Here is a 25701-nt window from a genome sequence, read left to right as displayed (position 1 = left end):
TGTCACTATTACTGCTGGGGGCTGCTGTGGGATGTCACTATTACTACTGGGCTGATGTGGGATGTCACTATTACTACTGGGGCCACTGTGGGATGTCACTATTACCACTGAGACCACGGTGTGGTGTCACTATTACTACTGGGGGGCCACTGTGGGATGTCACTATTACGACTGGGGCCACGGTGTGGTGTCACTATTACCGCTGGGGATGCTGTGCAGGGTCACTATAACCACCAAAGACGCTCTGGGGGGAGGGGGGGGGGTCACTATTAGCGCTGGGGCTGCTCTCGGGGGGTCAAGCTTATTGCTGGGGCCGCTCTGGGGGGGGGGGGGGTCAATATCACTGCTGGGATATGTTTACACGAAGTGGAAATGCTGTAGAATGTACTCAGCAGAAATTTCCATGCCAAATTCCACAGCAATTCCGTATCCAAAAGAAGTCAAAATCTGCACCCTGTCTATTTTGAAACAGCCTTGTCCTTTTAAGAACGGCGGAGGTAAAAATCATAGGTCGTGATAAGCCCCGCTCCCTGACATGGCACTTTACAATAAATAAGTGGGTTTTGAGTTGCAGTTTGGGCACTCGGTCTCTAAAAGGTTCGCCATCACTGAAATAGGCTAATAAGGTAAGTATACTCTCTATTACTGAAACCATATCAAGAATCATTTCCTCAAGGACCCTTCTAAAAGAGGGATTATCCAAAGTGAACAATGACACTTAAAAGTGAATCTGTTTCTATGCAACTCTATACTACCTGAAGGCCACATGAGGCCTCATTCAGACGAGCTTGAAAATCACATGAAGTTAGCCATGCAAAAAAATTGTGGCTAACTGCACGAAAAATAGTGTGAATGGATGAATTCCCGTAATCAAGTCCTGAGCTTAATTAGCGATGAAATAGTCCATTCACATGATTGTGCTTTAAAAAAGCACTGCAGCTCCGGGAGAAGAGAGAGATGAAGGAAAGCCCCGGGAGAATCCCCTTCTCTGCGGGGCTTTCCTTCATCTCACAATGACTGTAAGAATAAGCCAGCAGCAGCGAGAACAGGGTTCGCCTGCTGGGGAGAAGAAGGAAATGCCCAGCTGCGCAATGCCAAGTTTGCCTGCAGGTGAGAAGAAGAGATTTTCCTGCTGCTAGGAATTTCCTTCTTCTCCCCTACAGGCGAATCCCAGTCTTGTCTCTGCTGGGGATATCCCTCCAGTCCCACTGAAAGGAAGGGAAGCTCCGCAGAAAAGGGGGTTCCCTGGAGCTTTCCTTCATCTCTCTTTCTCCGTAGGACGTAATTACACTGACTGTCATTATGCCTTTTAGCCCTTAAACTACCCATTAGTGGCACAGACTTCAAGGGGCGTGTTTAAGGGCTAAAAGGCATAATGACAGTCAGTGTAATTATGTCCTGCAGGGAGCCCTTCTCTCCCCGCTACAGGGGAATTTTCCCTATAACGGGGAGAGAGAGAGAGGGTGGGGCTAGAGAGACAGAGCAGGGCTAGAGTGGCTCTCCCAGGGATTCCCCCATAGCAAATAGATAGAAAGGACAGGACAAGAGGGAAGCCATCTAGTCCTACCCTTCTCTCTCCCATTACGGGATTTCCTCATTTTTCCCTGCAGGGGAATTCTTTCTCTCCCTATTACGGAGAATTGCTCATTCTTAGCTGCTGTTTGGAGGTCGGGGACAGCTGAACAGCAAGTTTAAAATGTCCCACTGTAAACTCCCGTTAGTCCTCGCTGGGATGAGGGGAACCCCTGGGGCAATGAAGGCAACCCCTGGGGAGTCCCTTCATCCTTGCGGGGAATAACAGGAGCTTACAGTGGGACATTTAAAAGTGCTCCTGGGTTCAGAAGTATAAACTAAACAATCGGAATGTTTAGTTAATCTCCCACCCCCCTTGCTTGTTATCCAGCTCCCATAAGAGTCTACAGAAACTCCTGTGCATCGCCCACCAAAGATAGGTCAGGTCATATCTTTGCACGTAGCATGGACTTCAGATTCGTGCATTTCAGTCACGCATGTCCAATCTTTTTAGGTGCGTGTTTTTTGCATTTTTAAAATTCTTTAATCTGAACGTTTTCGTAGGAAACCATTGGTTGTAATAGTCGAGATTTTTTTATGCATGTAAAAGTCTTGCTTACCTTCCCCCCACATAGCTTTTCCCGTGTTGACGTTGCGTATAGGAAGATTGGTCAATCACTGTGTGTGGGTGCGAAAAATCAGGACTCATATGAGTCCCAATGAATCCTGACAACATTTTAACAGACCTTTACATAAAAATTCAGAATCAGATACTTCAATAGAAATGTTTTTCTAAGCCAAGTGTGCTGTCCTCTATCCTGTGCTACCCGGTGATTGTATAGTGAAGAAGAACTTGCAAATCTGCTTTAACCCCTTAAGGACCAGTCACATTTTGCTTTTTTATTCTCATTTTTCCAATCTCACTTTCAAAAAATCATAACTTTTGTATTTTTCTATCAACAGACCCATAGGAATACTTGCTTTTTGCGGGACTAGTTGTATTTTTTAAGATTACTATTTAATGTACCATAACATGTATTGAAGAACTTTATAAAGTGGGGTGAAATAGAAAAAAAAATGTAATGCTTTCCTTTTTGGGGGCCCTGTTTTTTTAGCATTGGTGGCGTGGTAAAAATGCCATGTTAACTCTCTTCTCCTGGTCAGTATGATTATGACAATACCAAATATATATAGTTTTTTTTTTTTTTTTCACTACTTAAAAATATTACACTGATCTATGTAACGTTTTACATTTTTCTGTTGTTGGAGCTGTTGAGGGCTTGTTTTTTTGCAGGATTTGTTAGTACATAGATACATATGACTTTTTGATCATTTTTATTTATTTATTTTTTTGACTGGTAAGGTGACAAAAAATGCAATTCTGGTATTGCGTATTTTTTTCTCATTATGTTCACCGGGCATGATAAATGTTTTCACATTTTTCCAGATGTGGCAATACCAGTTGTGATCATTTTTAATTTTTTAAGTGAAAACAGGTAACAGTTTTTTATTTGTAACTTTTTATTTATATTATTTTAAGATTTACAATGTTTCACTTAAATGTATTTTACCTTTTTTTTTTTAGTCCCCGTACAGGGACTTGAACTGGCTAGGCTGTAGCAGCATACACATATTAGGCTCTGTTCACATCATGTTTAAGACTTCCACTGGAAATATACATCATGGCTTCTTCACATGGGCATATGCGCAACTATGCTCGCCGCCATGGAGCATAGTAGCCCACGAATAAGGTAAAAATATATTTTTTTACCTTTCAAACTCAGCACTATTCTGCACGAGTTTGAAAAAAAAAGTGGGAAGATGTGTCCTGCCCTAACTTTCTCGCATGTAGTACTAACTATGTGCGAGAAAGATAGGACAAATCCTATCTTTTCTTGGGTGTTGTATTAACAAAACCATTGAAATCAATGGGCCAAAATCACGCTCATATGTTCAAGCCCTCAGAAAGATTTTTCAGAATATACCTCCTACTGAAAGCTCTATCACATAGGCATACAGTAGCATATCTTGTCCTTAGGCTCTCATGTTAAAAATGTTTTCCGTGTGGTAAACCTTTTTTACAGAATCCCACTGCATATAAAATCATAAATGAAAAAAGGTATATTGGCGTATACCAGCTCAGAAGATGCAAGAAGGACACTTTTTAAACATTCATTACTTGAGTATAAACATTGTGTTACACAACTTTAACATAAACGTCTCTGTATGGAGAGTAAACCATCGGGATTTTAGATTGAACATACGATAATATAAGACTATATTTTATATACAATATAGAGCTTCTTTCCAACTAAAGCAATAAAGAGGCAGATCAGGTACATTACATGGAGACTCTGCTGGAACATTCAGAAACTTATTAAGTTCATTTTACTCTGCCCAGGTCTGCTTATTCCTGCATTTTTACATGAAGGCCCCATCTTTGCTCTAGGCAAGACAGTTCTTCGGAGGTTTCTTCTGTCTGAATTGGTTTGTACAGATGAGGTAAAAGTACTTTGTCTTCCTGGCACTCTTCAGTGCTAACTTTGTCTATTGGTTTGGTATGAAAATTTGGTATATAGAGGTGACGGCTGGTAGGACTCCAGTCTATAAAGAGACTATCACATTCACTATAGTCTGCGCCATCTACCACATCTTCTCCTATAGAAGATTCGTTAATTCCATATAGTGTATGATTTAATACATCCAATTTGGGAACATGCTGATCATTTTTTGGGAGGTATGTGACTGTTTCTGTAGGCATTTCTGCCTTTTGATGAGCTTCTACTGTATATTTTTCTTGGATGGATACAATATTTGAATTACATTTAATACGTCCATATACATCTTTTTCCTTGTTTCCAACAAGTGATGGTGCTATTGGTGGTTTAACAGATATTTCATGTGGCATGTCATATGGTATCACTTGTGGTCTAGTAGCTGGCACTTGTTCCCGAAGAGTGATATAGCCATGGTCATCATCTTTTGTAACTCCTAAGGCATGACTGGCATCATACCCAAAATCTTTTAAGAGTAGATCTTTGTTCAACTGTGTTTTTTCTTCTTTGTCATCCATCGAAGTGCTTTGCTCATTTGACTTGCCAGACTCAATTGTGATGACATTTATTGTTACGTTATGTGCATCAACTAAGATTACATTGTTGTTATTGTTGGATGTTATATTCTGAAACAAAGAACAAAAATAATAGACTTAATGACATAGTTGTTACAATGATGTCATCCATCATAATAATATCTATACTAGTAGATATGCAACAAAGCCCATATGTTGACCTTTATTGTTACTGTACATGAAAATATGATAAAACACAACTTTATAATGAAGTGAAAAGTAATTTTGTAAAAACAAACAGAACATCAAGCATAAGCTATAATATAGCTACAGTCTTATAATACTTACAAGAATTTGTGGTTGCTGGAGGTTGCCAACATAAATATATTTATGGACACTGTATCCGGCACAAAAAACTGTAAAGATAAGCAATATGACTGCCAAAATAGATATCATAATTTTTCCTCTCTCATCAGTCGGGCCTGAAAATAAATAACTGCAAGTTATTTAATGTCAATACCCAAAAAGATGTACAATCCCCATTATCTACCATGTATAGGTATAAATACCTGATATAAGTTTAAAAAACACATTACAATTGAGCTCCCTGTTCAATGTATACACAAGGAAGTGGCAAGGCCATGCTTAAAGCCTGTCTGCTATGTTTGTTTGGGCAAGTGAGGACTGGGCCCACACGAACGTTACCATGGATAGGGAACACCAGGTGAAACAACCACTGATTAACACCTCTCCCTATTTTCTACAACGGAAGGTGACCAAGGACCTAGCTGAGCGGGGACATCTCCCTAATAAATGGTGGCTCAGCAGTCTTCAGATCTGGGTCCTTGCTGCCCCTAGGAACCCACGCACCCAGGCTAGAACACATACACATGCCACCACCGACAGGGACAACTGGGTAGAATAAGAAGACACACAAAGCCATAATCACACCATACAGCAGCCAATACGCAAACACTAGTAGCAGATGTTAATGCTAGAAATGCCAGGTATTTGTTGACATTTTGGCCAAAATATGGAAGCTAGCAGGCCACGTCATGGCTACTGGCAATAGCGCTAGTCCCTACAATAACCAGCAACATAACCAAACAAACCCACAGGGCACAAACCTTTCACCACACATAGAACCTGCTCACACAACAAAGAGAGAGAAATGAGAGCAGAAAAAGCTGACCACATCCACACCTGGGAAGACAGCTTTTATGTGTACTGACCTAGAGTGACTGGCTGACCGGAGACACACATGCCCAGCCAGCACATTCCTGACCACATGAGAAGGAAAGCTCCAGAGAACCTGTAGTAGTACAAATTTCAGGAGACACACATGACACTACACCCCCCTCCTTTAAAAAGGGGCATCCGGACCCTTAAGGGAATAAAAAAAAAAGTGCAACTCCTTCAAACCACGTACGTGTACAGGATTTATCTAAAAGGGCGCTGACACCAAGGCAAAGATGACAAATAGGAAGGAGTAACACATTGTGCACCTCTTAACAGGACCACTGCTACTTACACAACTGGCCTCAGTCACAGAAGTCTGCAAAAAGAGTGTATAAGTCCGAAGGAGAAAAAAATGGAAATCCTTCCTGCTGACATAGCGTGCACAGGACTTATCCGTATGGGCCTAGTGCGGATGCCAGGCAGTCAACAGGAGAAGGAAATACTAATACAGATAGTGTCATACCCAGGAGAAAGTCAGCACAACATAAAGACAACATAGTGCATAACATAACATATGAAAACCACTCAGAAGTCATGCATGCCACCAATACAACCAAAGCAGTATGGAGCCACCACACCCAAAGAACAGGGGGAAGGGGCACCAAGCATCACCCACCTGGCATTCAAGGAACACTGTGGCCGGCATCACCAGCCTGCACCACACACAAAAACGTCCAATGTTTGGAATCCGCACCTGCAAAGGGATAAGGAGAAACCTGCGGGTGTATGTACCTGTGCAATCACCATAACACACAGTACTCAATGAACGCACCCGAGAATGCAAGGAGGGGAAAGACAGCAGGTGTCCAAACCATCTTCATGGAAGATGGGGGAATACGATCCAACAACTGCAATAGTTGTGAGACTAACAGACACACCTGACCGCCCATAACACAGACATGTCAATAACATACTGCATAATATAACATATGAACACCACTCAGAAGCCATGCATGCCCCCAATACAACCAAAGCTGTATGGAGCCACCACACCCACATAACAAGGGGAAAGGGTGCCAGGCATCACCCACTTGGCATTCAAGGAACACCATGGCCGGCATCACCAGCCTGCACCACACACAAGAACACCTGATGTTTGAAAGCTGAAACCTGCAGGTGTATGCACCTGTGTGATCACCATACCACACACTTCTCGATGCACGCACCCCAGAACACAAGGAGGGGAGGGACAGCTTGTATGTGTACTGATCTGGAGTCATTGGCTAACTGGAGACACACACACACACACAGCCAGCACAATCCCCACCGCCTGAACAGGATCTCATGAGACAGACGTGACACTGTCCTTATGTTACTCCAGTGTATGTCAAAATACCTTTTATCAACCAAAGTGGAAAAGCGTTGTGGTAAAGAATTTTTTTCCCCCAATTTTAGTGAATGGCAGAAAGACACAACTCTGTATGCCTTATTTTGGGAATATGTTCGGCTGCACTATTCTATTATTTACACCAAATGAAGAGCTTGAAGTGATGTCAAGAGATCCACCATCTACTACTGCCACAAATGAATCAGCAACAAGTGCCAGCTTCACCTTTGTACATAGTGTAGCATAATGATCAATCTGTGTCAAGGCACTTGTTTCAGATGGGCATTCTATGCAAATTACAGCCGCTCCTGGCATGATTGGTGCTAAGTCAGCATCACGTGACCATATCCACTGTATTTTGTGCCAAAAGGGTTATGGATTTTAAAAATAGAGCCTAAACATACAACCAGGTGCAAAGAACTGATTTAAAGCCTGATATAAACGGATATTAAAACATTATTTACATTTGTCTTGGAGACTCCATTAGAAACTTGTATCTCAGATTTCCTCAAATTTGTTGAAAAAAAATAGTTACAAGAGCACTATTCGCACAAAGAAGACCGAATTACCGATACCAAAACACTTCGTGGCAGCAGAACACACAGTCAGTCAATTAAAGTTTGGGGTAATTGATGATGTACAGCTCAGTATCAGGGGAGGAGATAGAGAGAGGATGTTAAGACAGAAAGAACCTAATTGGATATTCAACTTAGATACGTTGTCGCCCAGGGGCTTGAACATTGAATTTAAGACTACTGCATTCCTATGAAGTCATCCTGATGACTTGGTATAGGATGTGTTATATGCAGGCTTTTTCTTGTGTGCATTGGTTCTGTATTTAATGTGTTTTTATTTTGTTCATTGTTACAGGTGAGAGGTGTGTCATCTGCCATCCTGATCAGGCTGTCTCATTCAATATTTTCCATACTGATTAGAGTACCATTTTTTGAACAGGTGGCAGTGTGACGGCTTCAGATACTAAAAGTTAAAGATGGTAGTGATAATAGGCTGGTTTTACGTTTTCTGTGTATAATGGCAATTATAATAAAGTGTTTCTCCTTATGTGTGTTAAATTTGCCTTTTTGGAGGTGTGGGTGGCTTAGGGAGTACTGGTTGTACTGCAGGGCAAGTTGAAGCTGGACATAGGGCCATAGTGCCCCCTCCTCATAACCACTTTTCCTTCTTTGGCAGCCCTTGGGGGTGTCCATAGAAGCTTGGGTGACACCTTATTTGTGTTATACCTCCCTCCTTTAAATTTCTCTGCATCCTCCTTCCCTTTTTTCTTCTCCCCCCCCCTCCCCATCCCCCTCCCCTTCTCCCCTCTCCCCTCTCCCCCTTTTCTCGCATCATTAAGCACAGTTTGGGGAGCCATAGTGTCTGATAACTAGCTGACTGTGTTTAAGCTTGGCAATCCGAGACAGTATGGCATATTGGGGATAGCTGACCATTAGTGCTGACACTGTGGAACCAGACTCTGCCTTATGCTTTATGTTTTTAGCATACACATACAGCCTTGACGATGGGCCATGCAACAGCTCGGTAACATTGCACATGCGCAGTGTGTAGATTGGGGGCGTGGCAGGCATAGGAGTTTATGGGCGTGTCAGGTAGATGACGTGGACGCCTAGCCACTGCTGCTCTTCGGTGCACATTGATGAAATGCCGCTCTGGATGCGGGTTGATGACACCCTCACAGCTGGTAACTATTGCTTTTAATTGATGGTGTATACATAAGATGGTCTGTGAGTATGTTAGACAGGCTTGACAAAGATCCATCACTGAATCGAAACGTTGCTGTTTCATAGGACCATGATGGAATAAAATGTCCTTTTATTATTTTACCATTGCCGTGGATGCTGCCTTTGATTATACTATTTATTGGATATTGGAGCGGGTGTAGATCCAACCCGGACTGAGGCACAACATCCTTTTAAGGATCTTCACCATGGGTACGGTAATTGGATGAGTGAGTGCTGCTGTGCGATTGGATATTAAAACATTGTTTACATTTGTTTTGGAGACTCCATTAGAAACCTCTATCTCAGATTTCCTCAAATTTGCTGAAAAAAAAATAGCACATGATGCAGGTAAAATTCCAGGTACCATGACAGAACTTTCAAGACCCCATTTTACGTAAAGGAATCTGTTGGCACCATTGGTTGATTTGGAAAGTGTAAGCAGTCAGACCCCACTACAAAGATAAGGACTATCCTAGTGATGTGCCTTAATTATAGGGGGGAAATGAAAATAGTGAGCCATAACCCCTTCAGCATTCTCTGTGCAAAGTAGCTCTAAAAGGGAGGTGAGAACTGCAACAAGGCTCATTCAGGTGAAGTAGCTGCATAACCCAGGCTGAGAGTGATGTAGGGGAAAAGAATTCAAAGAGGCTGCTCTGCTTTTCCAGCAATGCAGTTCATTCTAGGGACCAATGGGATTTGGTCCTATTTTTTTAAAGTGGTTGTCTCATAATGACAACTTGTTTTTGAATGGATCAGCTATTATTTCCAAGGAAGCTACTGCAGGGCAAATGTAGCATTTAAATGATAACGATTCAAATGAATTGCCATCCAAGTAAAGGCCCATTTAGACCAAACGATTCTCGCTCAAAAATTGCTCAAAGCCATCTTTTGAGCGATGATCGTTGGGTCTAATTGCACTGACACTGTGTAGTTTTCGTTAACGAGTCGCTCATCACTTTCTTTCAGCAAGATGAAAGAGAGCGATGAGTCTTTTCAGTGCCGCGAACTGAGTTCTCGTCGGGATAACGCTGATACTATTGTTTCAGCTGGTATCCCACTCAGAGAACACAGACTTGGAGTATGAAGAAGACAGTGCTCCAACTATGTTCTGCATACCCCGCTCGGAGCTCTAAGCTGAATACCAGCTGAGTGCTCTGAGAAGACAACTGCTGTATACAGAAGATGGTGGTCCCGCCTGCCTTATGCAAAGTGAACTCTCATAACTGTCACTCCAAATTATTGTTTGAGCAAATTTTGAGCGATCATCTTGCCGTGTAAATGCACACAACGATTATCGCTCAAAAGATGGAAGATGAGCGAATTTTGAGCGATAATAGTTGTCTAAATTAGGCTTAATGCATGAATAGGCTAGATCTGCCAAAGTGGCAGCCACTCTAAGAGAATAGTTAAGCACTGTAGGTAACAAAGTGCAGTCCATAGTGGAAGACCCCAGTTTATGACATTCATATATTCTGAAATGAATGAAGAAATCCAAGAGTAAAATAATCCAGCGACGATATAAATTCCTTAGTACTTTATTGTGGGATATTCATAAAAATATGTAGAGACATTCATACATTCTAACAGAGCATGCAGACAGGGGTGTTTTCATGCAACAACTCCTCTACTTAGAAGGGATTAAGCACCTTTTGAACGCATATTTGGGATTTCAGCTGCAGTTCAGCAGCGCTGCTGATTAGAGCCACCTGATTGGCTCTTCGGCACCACGTGACTACACAGCGTGCACGCGGATTGCCTTAAGCAGCCGTGCACTACACACTACAGTTAAGCAGCCGTGCACGAAGAGCCGTGCTAACCCTAACGCTAACCCTAAACCTAACCCTAAACCTAACCCCTAACCCTAACCGCCCGCGGGTCTCGTAAAGTAGCACTCGTGCACATCTTCAAAGGGGGGTCTGTGCACAGCTGCTTAACTGTAGTGTGTAGTGCACGGTTGCTTAAGGCGATCCGCGTGCACGCAGTGTAGTCACGTGGTGCCGAAGAGCCAATCAGGTGGCTCTAATCAGCAGCGCTGCTTAAGGCCGGCTTCACACGAGCGTGACGGGCTCCGCAGCGGAATATTCCGCAGTGAAGCCCGTCACGGCGCCCCCCAGAGACCCCATACTTACCAGCGGAAGATAGCGTGAAAACGCTTCCCCGCCCACCGCCGTCGCGTCATGTGACACGCCCACCACGTCACATGACGCGGCGGCGGTAGGCGGGAAAGCGTTTTTTTTACGCTATCTTCCACTGTGTTACAGCGGGAGATAGCGTGAATGGACGGCTTCCATTGACTGCAATGGAAGCCGTCAGCGCGTACACCCGCGGCAAATAGAGCATGCCGCGGGTGAGGACGGGAGATTTCACGGTGCGGAATTCCGCAGTGGAATTCCGCATCGTGAGCATTGAGCTATTAGGTTCAATAGAACCTAATAGCAGGGGGCAACGCAGTGGATTTTTGCCGCGAATTTACGCGGCGTAAATCCATTCGTGGGAAGGAGGCCTAAGTGCGGCTGAAATACCAAATATGCCTTTTGAACATTTCAACATCTTACCTGGTTCTGTGTCTATACATGTTTTATTTGATTGGATACTTTTGGGGTTAACCAATCTTGCAGATACACAGTATCTTGTTTGTGAAGATAGTTTTATCCTAAGGTACGGCTCCTAAGAGAAGATTAAAAATGACATTGTTCATTTTATGTATTAGTAATATCACTAATAATCACTTTATAATATGCAGAAGTCACTATGATTCATTGAGTAATATCCTAATGTTCAGTCATAAGAAAAACTAAGCACACCCTCTTTGAATTTTATTGTTTTACATACCAGGACATAATAAAGAAAAACATCTAGTACTTAGAAGGTATTAACATTAGGTAAATACAACCTCAGGCTTCATTCACACGAGCGCAGAAATGGCGACATTTTTACAGCCGACCAATATATGCAACCATCTGAGGCATTGGTTTCCAATGCATACGTTCACATGGGCAAATTTAGGGCACGAAAATATGTCAGACCGTCAAAAATGGAACATACGCAACCGAAATATGGGCAGCGCATATACAGTGGCTAAAAAGATAGTTCTCGATTAGAGATGAGCGAACCTACTCGGCCATGCCCCTTTTTCGCCCGAGCGCCGCGATTTTCGAGTACTTCCGTACTCGGGCGAAAAGATTCGGGGGGCGCCGTGGGTGAGTGGGGGGTTGCAGCGGGGAGTGGGGGGGAGAGGGAGAGAAAGAGGGCTCCCCCCTGTTCCCCACTGCTGGAGTCCCATCATTCGACCATGAGGAAGATTATTCAGAAGTGGAAAACATTCAAGACAGTTGACAATCCTCCAAGGTATGGAAGTCCCAACAAATTCACCCCAAGGTCATGCAATGCACAGAGAAAATGAAAAACCCAAGCTCTACGTCATTCTCTAAAGAACATGTGTCAAACTCAAGGTCCGCGGGCTGAATCTGACCCACTATATCATTTTATGTGGCTCATGATGAAGTCTGGATGCAGAAGGAGGGGCTTTCCATCTTCCCTGAAAAATGCAGCCAGCACTTGGTAGAGGGGGTGGCACCAGCATAGTGCATTGTGCTCCATAGTCATGTTAAGAAGTAGTTACATTGAGAGCTCGTTCACACTGGCATATGCAGTTTCAGTTCCTGAAAAATGCAGCATTTTCATGGACTGAAACAATGAATATTCACTGCACATATGGACCTTCCTGAGTTTTTTTGCCCATGTACTCATTGCTTTTCACGCGTGCAAAAAAAATTCAAGACTGTCCTATAGATTTCTCATGCCTTTATGCATAAATATGCAGTGAATACGCATGTATCACGTGCATTCACTGCAAATTTACGAGGCCTATTTTGGCGTTGAGGATGCAACGATTTTTGGGGGAATTAAATTTCCACTTTTTAAAAGCCATAAAGTTTTTATTTCTCTGTCAACATGGCATATGAGGCCTTTTTTTTTTTGCGTGGTGGACTATAGTTTTTATTAGTACCATTTTTTGGGTGCATTTAATGTATTGTATTTATTTTTTTTTTAGAGCAGGTAGAGAAAGTGCATCAATCCTGTCACCGTTTTTTTACAGAGTCAGGCCTCGGTCAGACGACGGATGCGCATCCGCAAATCGCGTGACCGGGCCGATGATTCGCCGAAAAATCTGCAGCTAGCAGCGTTTTCAGCGAAACGGGCCCAATCAAAGGAGCGCTGTCCAACCCATTGAAATTCAATGGAGCCGGCAATACAGCCAGCTCCATTGAAAGCAATGGGCTGCCAGCGAGTGCGGCATGAATTTTTGGGAAGGGCTTAAAAATATAAGCCCTTCCCTGAAAAACATCCAAAAATGTGTAAAAAAAAAATATATATATATATATACTCACCTTGTCCCCGTCCGGCAGTTCTCCTGAACTGCTCTGTGTAGTATTCAGCAGCCGGGGATTTAAAATCCCCGCCTGCTGAATGGGCTGCTTCTGATTGGTCACAGCCCACATTAATCAGAGGCAGCTCTCACTCACCCATTCATGAATTCATGAATGGGTGAGTGAGTGCTGCCTCTGATTTGCTCAGTGCAGGGACCAATCAGGGGCAGCTCTCAGCTGTCATTCAATAACTGAGATTTAAAATCCCCGCCTGCTGAAGGAACTGAATGTGATTGGCTGAGGTGCTCAGCCAATCACAGGCATCTCTCCCCAAATGAATCCCCACCTGCTGCTAGATCAGCACCACAGAGCAGGGGACAGCAGGAGAAGACGCGGCTGTGCCCCAGCAGCTGAAGGGAGGTAAGTATGTGTTTTGTTTTTTTAACCACTTTTACTGGATTTTCAGGGAAGGGCTTATATTTAAAGCCCTTCCCTGAATTCAATTGACGGATGCCAGCAGAATCCTCTACCGCAGCTGTCGTGTGTGGCAGCGGCTGACAGGTAAGTATTAGAGATGAGCGAGCACGCTCTTCTCGAGTAACTGGATTCTTGTCCGAGCGTGCTCGGGGGGTCGGCGGGGGATAGTGGGGGGGAGGGAGAGAAAGAGAGATCTCTCTCACTCTCTCCCCCGTTACCCCCTGCTATACCCCGCCCCCACACTCGGACAAGAATGCAGTTACTCGAGAAGAGCGTGGCTCGCTTGAGTAACTGACTTATCTGAGCATGCTCGCTCATCTCTAGTAAGTATATTTTTTTATTTATTTATTTTTTTTACACTAAAATTTTTCTTTTTCAAGGAAGGGCTTATATGTAAAGCCCTTCCCTGAATTAGAATGCAGGGGTGCCGGCAGACCATTGTTTTCAATGGAGCCGCCGGGAGCAGCCGCGGCTCCATTGAAAACAATGCGTGCATTCCCTATGGTGCACGCATGTCCTATCTTTGCAGGCACATGCCTGTAAATCACGGACATGTGCACACACCATAGGGCATGCATTAGGGCTAATAGACGCGTGTTTTTGTGCGGGCGTATGCACACATAAAATACACGCTCGTCTAAAGCCACCCTTATGGAGATACAAATTTTAAGGAACATGAAACTGAAAATGCAACACTTTTACACAACACTACGGTGCTGCCTAATTAAGAACAAGGAGAAGAAACTCCAGAGACTTCGACTCAAAGCTCCCCGAGTCTGGCAGGATAGGTCAGAACCCCCAACAGGACACTAACACAGGTATAACCAGCTGTGTTATCAATCTGTCCTCTCCAGGAGACTTTCATTCTGCTTTACTAACACGCTTAATAAAATAAAATTCAATGACATGGAGGAATATTTAAGGGCACTAAGGCTAAAAGAGTCCTTTTTAACCCCTTAATGACATGGCCTATTTTGGCATTGAGGACCAAGCGATTTTTGGTATTTTTCCATCTCCATTTTTCAAAAGCCATAACTTTTTTATTTTTCCGTCGACGCAGCCATATAAGGGCTTGTTTTTTGCGTGGCGAGCTGTAGTTTTTATCTGTGCCACTTTTGGGTACATAGACTATATCGTAAAACTTTTATTATTTATTTTATGATAACAGGGAGAGAAAATGCAACAATTCTGCCATAGATTTTTTTTTTTTACAGCGTTAATCATGCAGCATACATGACGCACTAATTTTTTTCTGCGGGTCGGTATGGTTACAACGATACCAAAATTCCTATATTTTTTTTTAGGTTTTTACACTTTTTTGCAATAAAACCCCTTTTTTTTAAATCTTTTTTTTTTCTCTATAGCTGCATTCAAAGTCCTGTAACTTTTTTATTTTTCTATGTACGGAGCTCTATCAGGGCTTATTTTTTGTGAGACGAGCTGTAGTTTTTATTGGTACCATTTTGGGGAATGTACAGCTTTTTTGATCACTTTTATTGCATTTTTTGGAAGGCAAAATGCTAAAAATTAGCATTTTGCCTCTGTTTTTGAGCTTTTTTTTTTACGCTTTTTGCCGTACAAAATAAAAAGCATGTTCAACTTTTTGTACACATCGACACATCGTTATGGACGCGTCAATACCCAATATGTGGGGGTTTAATTTTTTTTAACCTTTTTTTATGCTAATATTAGAAAAAGCATAAAAGAGGGTTTTTTTTACATTTTTTTTTACATTTTTCTTTTCTTTTTTTTTCACTATTTGAGTCCCTCTGAGGGACTTGCAGCCTATGATCGCTGTCATAAGGCATGGCAGAGCTACTGATCTGCCATGCCTTATTGCTTATACAGTGATCATAGGCATAGGCAATACAGTACGCCAGTGTCTGGCGTCCTGTTGCCATGGTGACAGGCGGGCTCTCGCGATGACATCGCGAGAGCCGGCTGGAGACACAGAGGGAGCGCGCTCCCTCTGTGAACTCTTTCCCTGCCGCGATCTACTTAGATTGCGGCAGGGAAGGGGTTAACAGCGGGGGGAGCATCTCCGATGCCCCCCCCGCTGTTGCAGCGGGATGCCGGCTGTGACTGACAGCCGGCTCCCGCTGCGGGATAGCGCGAGGTCAGTCATGATCTCGCGCTATCCCGATGACGTACCGGTACGTCATTTTGCGCGAAGTACCAGCCTGCCATGACGTACCGGTACATCATGGAGCGGGAAGGGGTTAATGACAAAGAGGGCACAGGACTTTCAAGTACCCAAACACAAGAGAAACTAAGGGCCAAGAATAAGTCTGATTGGACACTCCCTCCTAGCCGCAATCCTACTTTGGATAAATATATAGACCCCTTTAGACATGAGGTGCAATCTTCTATACTGGAGAAGCAGAAAAAGTAAGCATTTAATATCAATATGCAGGAAAGAAGGGCCATCTATGCACTCAAAAACAACAAGGATCAGCATTAGACTTTTAGACTATCGGAGAACCCAGGGTTGGAGTATTCTATATGCTTCCCAAACTACACAAAGCTGGCAACTCAGGGAGGCCAATTATCTAGGTGTGGGAAGCCTCACTGAAAAAATCTCAGAATAGGTAGAAGATGTCCTCAAACCACTGGTGAGGAATACAATCAGCTACTTGCAGGACACTATGGACCTACTGAACAAATTGTCAACCGTAGGTCCCCTCCTTGATGGTGCCATCGTGGCCACCATTGATGTGGAATCCTTATATTGTAACATCCCACACAAAGATGGACTGACGACCTGCCAGGCGCACCTTGAGGTCAATGGGGTTGCCTTTGATTCGGTGTTACAACTTAAAAGATTCATCTTCAAACATAATTATTTCTCCTTTGGCAAAGAGATATTCCTGCAACTCACCAGAACAGCCATGGGCAGTAAAATGGCACTGCAATATGCCAACCTTTTCATGGCAAAACTGGGGAGTGACTTTCTGGCCTCCTTCCCCAGCAAACCATTGGCCTACTTCCGCTACATTCATGACATCATAATCATAGAACTAATAAAATTCCATGAGAAAGTCAATGCATTTCACCCTACCATAAACTTGACATTAAGCTACTCATATACAGAAAACAACTTTTTTGACACCACCATAAAAATTTCAAATAACTCAATACAGATATCCCCATACCAAAAACCAATTGATCAGCCCATATACCTCAGATGGGACAGTTCCCATCCTAAGCACATAACTGGATCTGCTCCAATCCAAGAGACAGAGAGAAACATTTATATAATCTCAAAAAGACACTTTTAAATCAGGGCTACGATACCACCTCAATTGATGACCAAATCATCAGAGCCACCAGAATACCCAGGAATCAACTACTCCAATACATGGAGAAAGAAAAAAAATGGTTGCGTACCTCTAGTAGTGACCTACAATTCAGAGCTAGAGCTACGAAGACTGCAAAGAAACTCTATCATACCCTACACAAGGATGGCCGTCTGAAAATCATATTCCTGGACTCTCCCCTTCTGTGTTACAGGCAACCTTCAAATTTGGGGAACTTTATAATCAGGAGGGCATTGCCCTCTGACACACAAAAAGGAACTTATCCCTGCAATGTAAGGAGCTGCAAGACCTGCTTACATGTACTGACCACGGACAAGATACAGATCCCCAACTTACAGCAGGACTATAAGATCCCTGGGACATTAACATGTTCCACATCCAATGTTGCGTAGCTGATCCGATGCTGTGAATGTCCTTTTGGGGGGCTTTATATTGTGGAAACAGGACAAAAACTGAGTGTCAGGATGAGATCTCATTGTCACATAATTAGAGAGGGAAAGACTGAATTACCTGTGGCAAAACAGTTTTGTGGTCACGGACACAGAATAGAGCAGATGAGAGTTAACATACTGAAGGACTACTTCAAGTTGCAGTGTCACAGTAGAATTTGGGAGTACAAATTTATGGCTATTTTTGATACCCTTAAGAATGGAATGAACCTTGGAGTGGTGTTCTTCCATCAGTAGAGAATATGAAAGGTCTGAAGGAGGTCAAGAGGGGTGTCCTTAGGGAAGGTGCCCGGGGTGTGTGTGTAGGCGCCTGGGGGATGGGTGGGTCAGGGGATGGCATTGTCTCTCCCTGAAGGGGTGCTTTTCCCAATCATTGTTTTACAGACTTGGTAAAAAATCATACATTGATTTGAAGAAATGCTGCCACCCAATAGGTGGTGCTGCAGAGGCATTGTTCCATCTTCCTTGTTTGCAGGTCGGAGAGAGAGATTTCACATTCCTTGTCACTTGACTAATTATTTACTGTTATGGTCATCCCTCACTGGTATTTATCTAGTGCAAATTAAGTTCATCATGTGATCTTGTGCATTTATTAAGTACGTCTTTAGGTTTGTTCCATTATGCCTGAGGAAGGACACTTAGAGGTCTGAAAGCTCGCTATAACATCATGTATTTTTGTTAGCAATTAAAAGGTATCATATCTACTAGATTACTTGGTTTCTCTTACTGAGAACAATCAGATTTTGCTCTACTGGCTAACACCGTACCAAACCCCTTTTGTTTGTTTTTCCTTGTAAGAAACAGCAGGCCAAAAACTGTATAAAAAGCCTACGGGTCTTCAAAGTAACACAGTCTCTTGACTACTATTTGGTAATGCAATACAGTAGGTGAATGACACCACTGGATCTCCAGTGCTTTCTCTTCTCTTAATACAGCAGTTTTGACCAATGACTTACCCTAGACTTAACAGGATCTAGTCCAGAAATTTCAAATTCATAATCTATTCCACCGTAAAAACCACTGAGATGTTCCACAAAATGTGTCAAATTTATTGTTATTGATGTGCCATCAGAATAAATGTTGACTTTTGGAGGATCAAGTATAGCTAAAATAAACAATAAAGAAACAGATGTAGAAATTAAATGTAGTAAAACTCTGTTCACAGAGGCATAATGGTTTCCATTATTAAAGAAACCATGACAACTATGACAAATTTTTGGTGTAATAGATCTTAACGGATTGCATTGTCTTCAAATGGACCTTTTTTACATGCATTATTTTCGGAGTCAGAGAGCAAAGGAAATCTAACAAAGCAGACCAATGTGAACACAGTCTAATGCATTAGCTTATTATGAAATAACTATATTCTTTTAATGATGTGTTGATGGTCTTTTTAAATAATGCCTTTTTGTACATATGTACACTATTGGTCAAAAGTTTTAGAACACTTCAATTTTCCAGTTTTTATTGATATTTACACAGTTTACTGTCTCAAATCAACTTTAAAATGAAAGCATAAAACAAATAAAAAATTTAAGATGAATAAGAATAATGGATTAACTTTAAGCCTAAATTTTTGACTCTTCAAAGTATCCACGTCTAGCTGATATAACAGCTTTACACAATCGAGGCATTCTTTCTACAATTGCATTCAAATATTATTCAGAAATTTCTTCCCTACATTGTTGCAGAAGTTCCCACAAATGTGCTGCACTTGTAGGTTGCTTTGCTTTCACCTTTCTGTTCCGTTCATCCCAAACAAGCTCAAAGGCGTTTAAGTCTGGAGACTGTGCAGGCGATTTTATTCTTTGAAGCCTACTGGTTTCTTCTTGTCTTCTTAAGTAGTCCTGCCATAAATGAGAACTATCTTTTGGATCATTGTCTTGCTGTAATATGAATCCCTGACAAACTAGGCATGCACCAGAGGGTATTGCATGATGTATCAAAATGTTTTGTGCAGTATGCTAACAAAAGAGCCACAGACAATCACCCTTCCTCCTCCATGTTTGATAGTCGGTGTCTTCTTTTCACAGTTGAAATGCAAACTAGCTTATTTTTTGCTGCATCAAGCTGTGTTTGAAGATTTTGTGCTGTGAGGCGCCGATCACGCAAACTGTTGCCTCTAATCAGATTTTGTAGTGGCATATGGTCTGCCAAACCTCTTCCTGTCAAAGTATCTTCCAGTTTCCAAGTGCTTTTTGATGACATAAGAAACTGTGCTGACTGCCACCTTGGCTTGCTTGACAATTACACTGTAGTAGATACCTACATTTCCAATGGTTATAATTGTCTGTCTTTGGTTAATTGCCTTTGTCTTGCCATTACGATAGCAATGTACTCTGTCCTGAAGAGCAAAACTGTCCAAATCCTGCCCTCGGAGATGTTGTAATGCAGTCCGTTCCAACACTCGTTATATATAGAATCAGAGGGTTTGAAAGTAATCAACAAAAGTTGGGACACCTGTAGCAATAGTTAAATCCAATTTCTCAAAAACTAATTTGCTTTCTGTGCTGCAGAGGAGCTGTCCTTGATGTGTTCCCTGAAAAAAGCCCTTTGGTTAAAATCATAAATTCAGATTACTGTTGTGTTTCAGGTTAGAATATTTTTATGTTTTTAACTTGCTTCTGAAACATTTGACATTTGCTGTATAATATTTGCTGTATTTACTGTGGTAATGTCAAAAATAACTGGAGGCATTCTAAGGCTGGGTTTCCACAAGGCAGAATGCCGACAGAAATCTCGCGGTTTGGACGCAGCGAAAAAACGCAAGATTTCCGTCAGGAAAGCACTGCTTCAAAACCCGCAGCACTTAGCTGTGGGTTTTGGAGCGACTTGGCTGCATGCTTTTCCCTTGTGGCCGTCGCTCCCACAGAAGAGAGCGCGGCTGCAACGGAAAAAAAAAAGAATGGACATCCTGCGGCGGGGGAATTCGCGGTGCAGTGTCGGCTTCTGACGGCTTTCCTGTGACGGATTCGCCGTCCCGTGTGGATGAGAATTTTGACTAATCTCGTCCAGATGTCTGGCTAAATACAGGATTAGCGGCCACAGGATGACTTGCCACTGCGAAATTCCAGACAGAATTTCCATGGTAAATCCGCCCCGTGTGAACCCAGCCTAAAACTTCTTACCAGTAGTGTACATATATTTTTGAAACAGTTTGAAGGCATATTGAAAATCTTATTAAAGTTTATGGAGAAAAACATCATGATATCTAGCATATGCTGTGTTTAAAAATGAAGTGCCACCAGCCAGAAACAAAGACAAACTAAAATGTTATGTGTTCAGATATAGGTTCCTATAAACTAACAACAAAAATCTGACCACAGAGTTTTGGGCTTAAAAAATTCTAGGAAAAAAGCACCTTCTAAAGCCTCTATGAGAATCCAGTCTTACAGATGATGCCTATTATACTGCACATAAGAGACTACAATAGTATAGTGCCATGCTGTGTTAGCCATGTTTAGAGACAAGAACTGTAGTTTTATGACACCTTTATTGGTGGTTGAGTCAATAACAGATGTAGGCTTTATGCTCACGGCTGGGTCAGATTCCAACTGTGAAGTCTTGCAGCGGAATCAGACCCTGTGCCCAGTTGGTGACCCCTGCATACCTGGCCGGTGCCTCGGCCTCTGTGCTGCGGATGTGCCAGCCAGCTCTCTGTCATGACATGGATTTCTGCGATACTCCTGCAGTGCTCACTGTGGAAGTGCCGCAGGACTTACAGCTTCCATTGACTTCAATGGAAGCCATCCAGGTGGAAATCCGTACAGAAAAGAGCATGCAGCCATTTTCCTCCTGCGAGCGGAAAATCGCTTTTGATTTCTGCTTGTGGGCAGGTAAAAGTAATTTTCCATAGCATGCTATGGGCAGGACTTGCTGCTGGATCCGGAGGCGGATGCCCCCTCCAGATCCTGCAGTGCAAATATGGCCGTGGGCATTCGGCTATAGACTTTCAAGACTGCTTAGGCCTCTTCCTCAGTCATTGTGAAAGAAACATAAGCTATCTTGGACGCTTGCATCTGTCATCTACCCAGCAAGCAAAAAAGTTCTAATACAACTAAGTTTTGGATGCTGTCTGCTACCAGAAACCCAATTTTTTGAAAACCAAAGGGTCTATATATTATTCTTGCACAGGTGCATTTTGCTGTCTGTGTCTACCCCTACAAGATTTTATATAGATAAGATCAGATAAGATGTACATATTGTACTCACTGTCACTTAATGGGTCAAATTTATCTGACTGTTTCGATATTTCAGGGACTTCGTTACTGATATTGACCATGCCATAATATTGTTCTTCATAAAAGCTTGTTTCATTTGTTAGGTCACACCAGTTCTGAGTGATATTTGTGCATTCTGCTTTCTTAATCCAGGAGTTGTTCCCATATCTATGAGTCAAAGAAACAAAATTAGAGAAAACTCAGTAGGTAGAGGCAAGGAAACAAAATCATAGTGATGGGGAAAAAAAATTGTTCCAAAAATAATCAAGTCGTATTGAGGTTGTTCAGTTGCTTTTTTCTTCTTATCATGAGACAGGGTCACTATCAGCAATGTCATACTTTTTGAGTATAAATCTCTTAAATGCTTCCTAATTAACATACCGAATTATTGTGGTTCTAAGTAAGATTAAAGGGGTTGTCCCGCGGCAGCAAGTGGGTCTATACACTTCTGTATGGCCATATTAATGCACTTTGTAATGTACATTGTGCATTAATTATGAGCCATACAGAAGTTATAAGAAGTTTTTCACTTACCTGCTCCGTTGCTAGCGTCCTCGTTTCCATGGAGCCGACTAATTTTCGCCGTCTAATGGCCAAATTAGCCGCGCTTGCGCAGTCCGGGTCTTCTTCTTATCTCAATGGGGCTCCGTGTAGCTCCGCCCCGTCACGTGCCGATTCCAGCCAATCAGGAGGCTGGAATCGGCAATGGACCGCACAGAAGCCCTGCGGTCCACCGAGGGAGAAGATGCCGGCGGCCATCTTTAGCCGGTAAGTAAGAAGTCACCGGAGCGCGGTGATTCAGGTAAGCGCTGTGCGGATTTTTCTTTAGGTCCCTGCATCGGGGTTGTCTCACGCCGAACGGGGGGGGGGGGGGGGGGGGTTTGAAAAAAAAAAACCCGTATCGGCGCGGGACAACCCCTTTAAGGTTATTAGAGATATTTCAAGTACTATAACTGCTAAAATGTTTACTGCAACTCCTATATATGTAATGCAATATTGTGCAGCACTAGCGGTGTACTCTGTCCTTCAGGATGAACACTTCTTCTAGTTATACACTTCTAGATTGAGGTAAAGCAGCATTTTGACAGATATATCATCAATTTCAGTGCTAGGCTCTACTTGAATAAGGAAGATGGAACAATATCTCTGCAGCGCCACCTATTGGGTGGCACCATTACTTCAAATCAATGCTTGACCCTTTATACAGGTCTGAAGAACAATGATTGGGAATTAAAAACCAAGCCACAATCCATACACAGACAGCTGTTTCGGGTTTTTGTCCCTCATCAGTGTGCAGTAGGATCTTGGCTTGGCTAGTGAGAGATCTATGGATGGCTTTGTAAGTCTCCTCACTCACCCTCTTGATGCTCTTTCTAAGGAGAGATGTTACCCTTCCCAACCTACATCACAGGCCTCTCACTACCCAGCCAGGATCCTACTGCACAATGATGAGGGGCAAACATTCTGAAACAGCTGTCTGTGTATGAATTCTGGCTTGGCTTGCAATTTCCAATCATTGCTCTACAGACCTGTATAAAGGGTCAAGCACTGATTTGCAGGAATGCTGCTATCCAATAGGTGGCACTGCAGAGATATTGTTCCATCTTCCTTATTTGCATTATATCCAGAAGAGCATGGATGGCCTTATAAGTCTCCTCACTGTCCTTAAGGAGAGATGTTACCCCTCCTGGCTCTATGTGAAAGCACAGGCAATAGCTGCTAATAGTTTCATGCAAGCACCTTGTCTGAGTTGTATAGCAAATCCCTTGCCACAGCAGGCTGTACATGCCACAGGAAACTCTCCCCCCCCCCCACACACTTTAAATGTGGCAAGAATAACATGGTTATCCCATCCTTTTCAAATGTTTAAAATTGAAATATATATTATCAAAAAAAGATAAAGTATAACTCACAATTTGTACATTACATTGTAACGAATTCCTTCTTTTTTATTTGTTGTTGACCAGGTAAGGATATTTTTAAAGTTCCTGGATGAGAATTTAACTTGTAAGTTGTATGAATCATTTACTGCAAGGAAACGGAGAAGCAAGTGAGGTGAACGCAATTTTATTTTTGCAGAGTTACGATGTGATATTATGCACAGTACAATGCTCATGGAACTTATCTTAATGTACCATTTGACATAAAAGTCCATGTCAAGAATGCTTTAATGTATCTAAAATTAAAAAAAATTGTGAATTTGAAAATGATAAAATTAAAATTCTCCTTTTTTTGAATTTGACATCTACTTTGTAGAACTTTGCATCTTCGTGGCAACAGACCATCACCAAAACCTGTGTGTCTGATTCTGTAGTCAAACTCCCTTCCATCTTCTCGCTATGTCTTGCTAACCTGCCTCGTGTACAGTATGTAAGAAAGAATTAGGGAACAGAAGGAAATATTACCATAGAAGCAGACTATGAAGGGATTGTTTGTGGCTTGCAACCATTTAAGACTAGTTGCCCCAGACATGCTGTTGATCCAGGTTGAGTTAGACTGCGATCAGCTGTTGAACTCAGTTTAAGAAAAAATATTGCACCAACACTTTTTGATCTAAGATTTGCAAAATCAAGTTGACTTGGTCTACAATCAAAGCTTTTGCCTAGACAAAATTTTTAGTGCATGTTGATTGATCACTGTAGTCAGGTGATCTTCCCAGCATTCATAGCGATAGTAAAAACAGGACTACTACCAGCAGCAAACATGGGTATAATTCCTTTTGGGACTTCTTCTCCCACGCCTCAGGGAATTATCATTATAACGGTTATATATGTCTTTCCGGGATCCACGGACCTTATGCTTGGTGCGAAATGTGAGATTGTGCCCTATATATTGCCATCTGAAAGGTGCACTCTCTCCCCCTATATTTACTATGTTGCATGAACTAAATACCAATGCTCTCCTCATTCTAAGTAATCGGGCACACATGCAACTTCAAGTTTGGTTTATAATGTTTAGTTATGTTTTTGTTCAAGTTTTGCAAGGATTGGTGCAGCACAATGTATGGATGTGTGATTGGAGGGGATGTGCAGAGGTTGGGATGCTCCTGGGCCACTACTGGGGGTCTACCCCCTTTAACTTAGGGATTATCCTACCACTACATGTATAGTATAAAATAAATGTCTAATTTCACTATGCTGTCCTGGAATGTCCGGGGGCTGGGCTCTCCCAGAAAACGCTCTATGGTTTTCTCACAGGTGAGGCGCTGTAACCCGCATATTATATGTCTCCAGGAGACCCATCTGACTCCAGAGTCTATATCATGGTTGCGTAAGCCCTGGGTCCAGTGGTCCATCCACGCTACCCACACTTCATACTCCAGGGGAGTATCCATCCTGATACACAAGCGACTTAGATGGGAGCCTGGTCGGACCCTGAGAGACCCTGAGGGGAGATATGTCTTTATACAGGCCTGGGTTGAGTCAAATCCATATGTTATCCTTGGGGTCTACCTGCCGCCGCCGGCGAACCTGACTATCCTTCATCAGGCGCCCCAGTTTGCGGCTCAGTTCCCAAACGCTGCTGTTGTCTGTATGGGTGATTTTAACATGTTGCTTGACACAACATTAGATAAATTTAGCACTACTCTGCCCATTTCTATTAACCCACACCCTACAACACTAACTACATTTACTCAGGAGGTGGGCTGGCAGGAGGTTTGGAGAGCTAAACATCTAGCGGATCGGGAGTTCTTGTGCCACTCAGCCGGCAGCAACTCTCTGTCACGCATTGATTACATTTTCGGTAACGCCCGTGCTTGTTCAACAGTAGCGAAAGTACAATACCTTCCTAGGGGTGTGTCGGACCATTCTCCCCTTTGTGCTGAATTTGCTATAGCAAATAGTAAGACTAATAGACATGGTTGGAGAATACATCCCTTCTGGCAAAGTCTATTTGACCTACACGATCGTATTCCCGACCAGCTTGCCACCTTTCTTGAAATAAATAGCCCTGATACTGACCCGGCACTACTCTGGGAGA

The 25701-nt window shown here is 42.7% G+C and overlaps 1 protein-coding gene across 1 annotated transcript in view; it reads right to left on the bottom strand.

Annotated features, from left to right (window-relative positions):
* Positions 1-2763: 2763 nt before the first annotated feature.
* LOC136631771 (interleukin-20 receptor subunit alpha-like) overlaps positions 2764-25701 on the bottom strand; it is a 46516-nt gene continuing 23578 nt past the window's right edge. Inside the window, exons 3-8 of the mRNA XM_066606107.1 lie at positions 23634-23748; positions 21713-21888; positions 18457-18605; positions 11443-11554; positions 4931-5064; positions 2764-4693 (exon numbers count right to left, since the gene is read on the bottom strand). Coding sequence (XP_066462204.1) covers positions 3920-4693; positions 4931-5064; positions 11443-11554; positions 18457-18605; positions 21713-21888; positions 23634-23748 — 1460 coding nt within the window. The 3' untranslated portion in view covers positions 2764-3919. The remainder of the gene's footprint in view (positions 4694-4930; positions 5065-11442; positions 11555-18456; positions 18606-21712; positions 21889-23633; positions 23749-25701) is intronic.

Source organism: Eleutherodactylus coqui, chromosome 1, assembly GCF_035609145.1.
Source record: "Eleutherodactylus coqui strain aEleCoq1 chromosome 1, aEleCoq1.hap1, whole genome shotgun sequence".
In the NCBI taxonomy this organism is placed as follows: domain Eukaryota; kingdom Metazoa; phylum Chordata; class Amphibia; order Anura; family Eleutherodactylidae; genus Eleutherodactylus; species Eleutherodactylus coqui.
The sequence above is the reverse complement of the archived record's forward strand: the minus strand, read 5'-3'. Positions and strand labels throughout refer to the sequence as shown.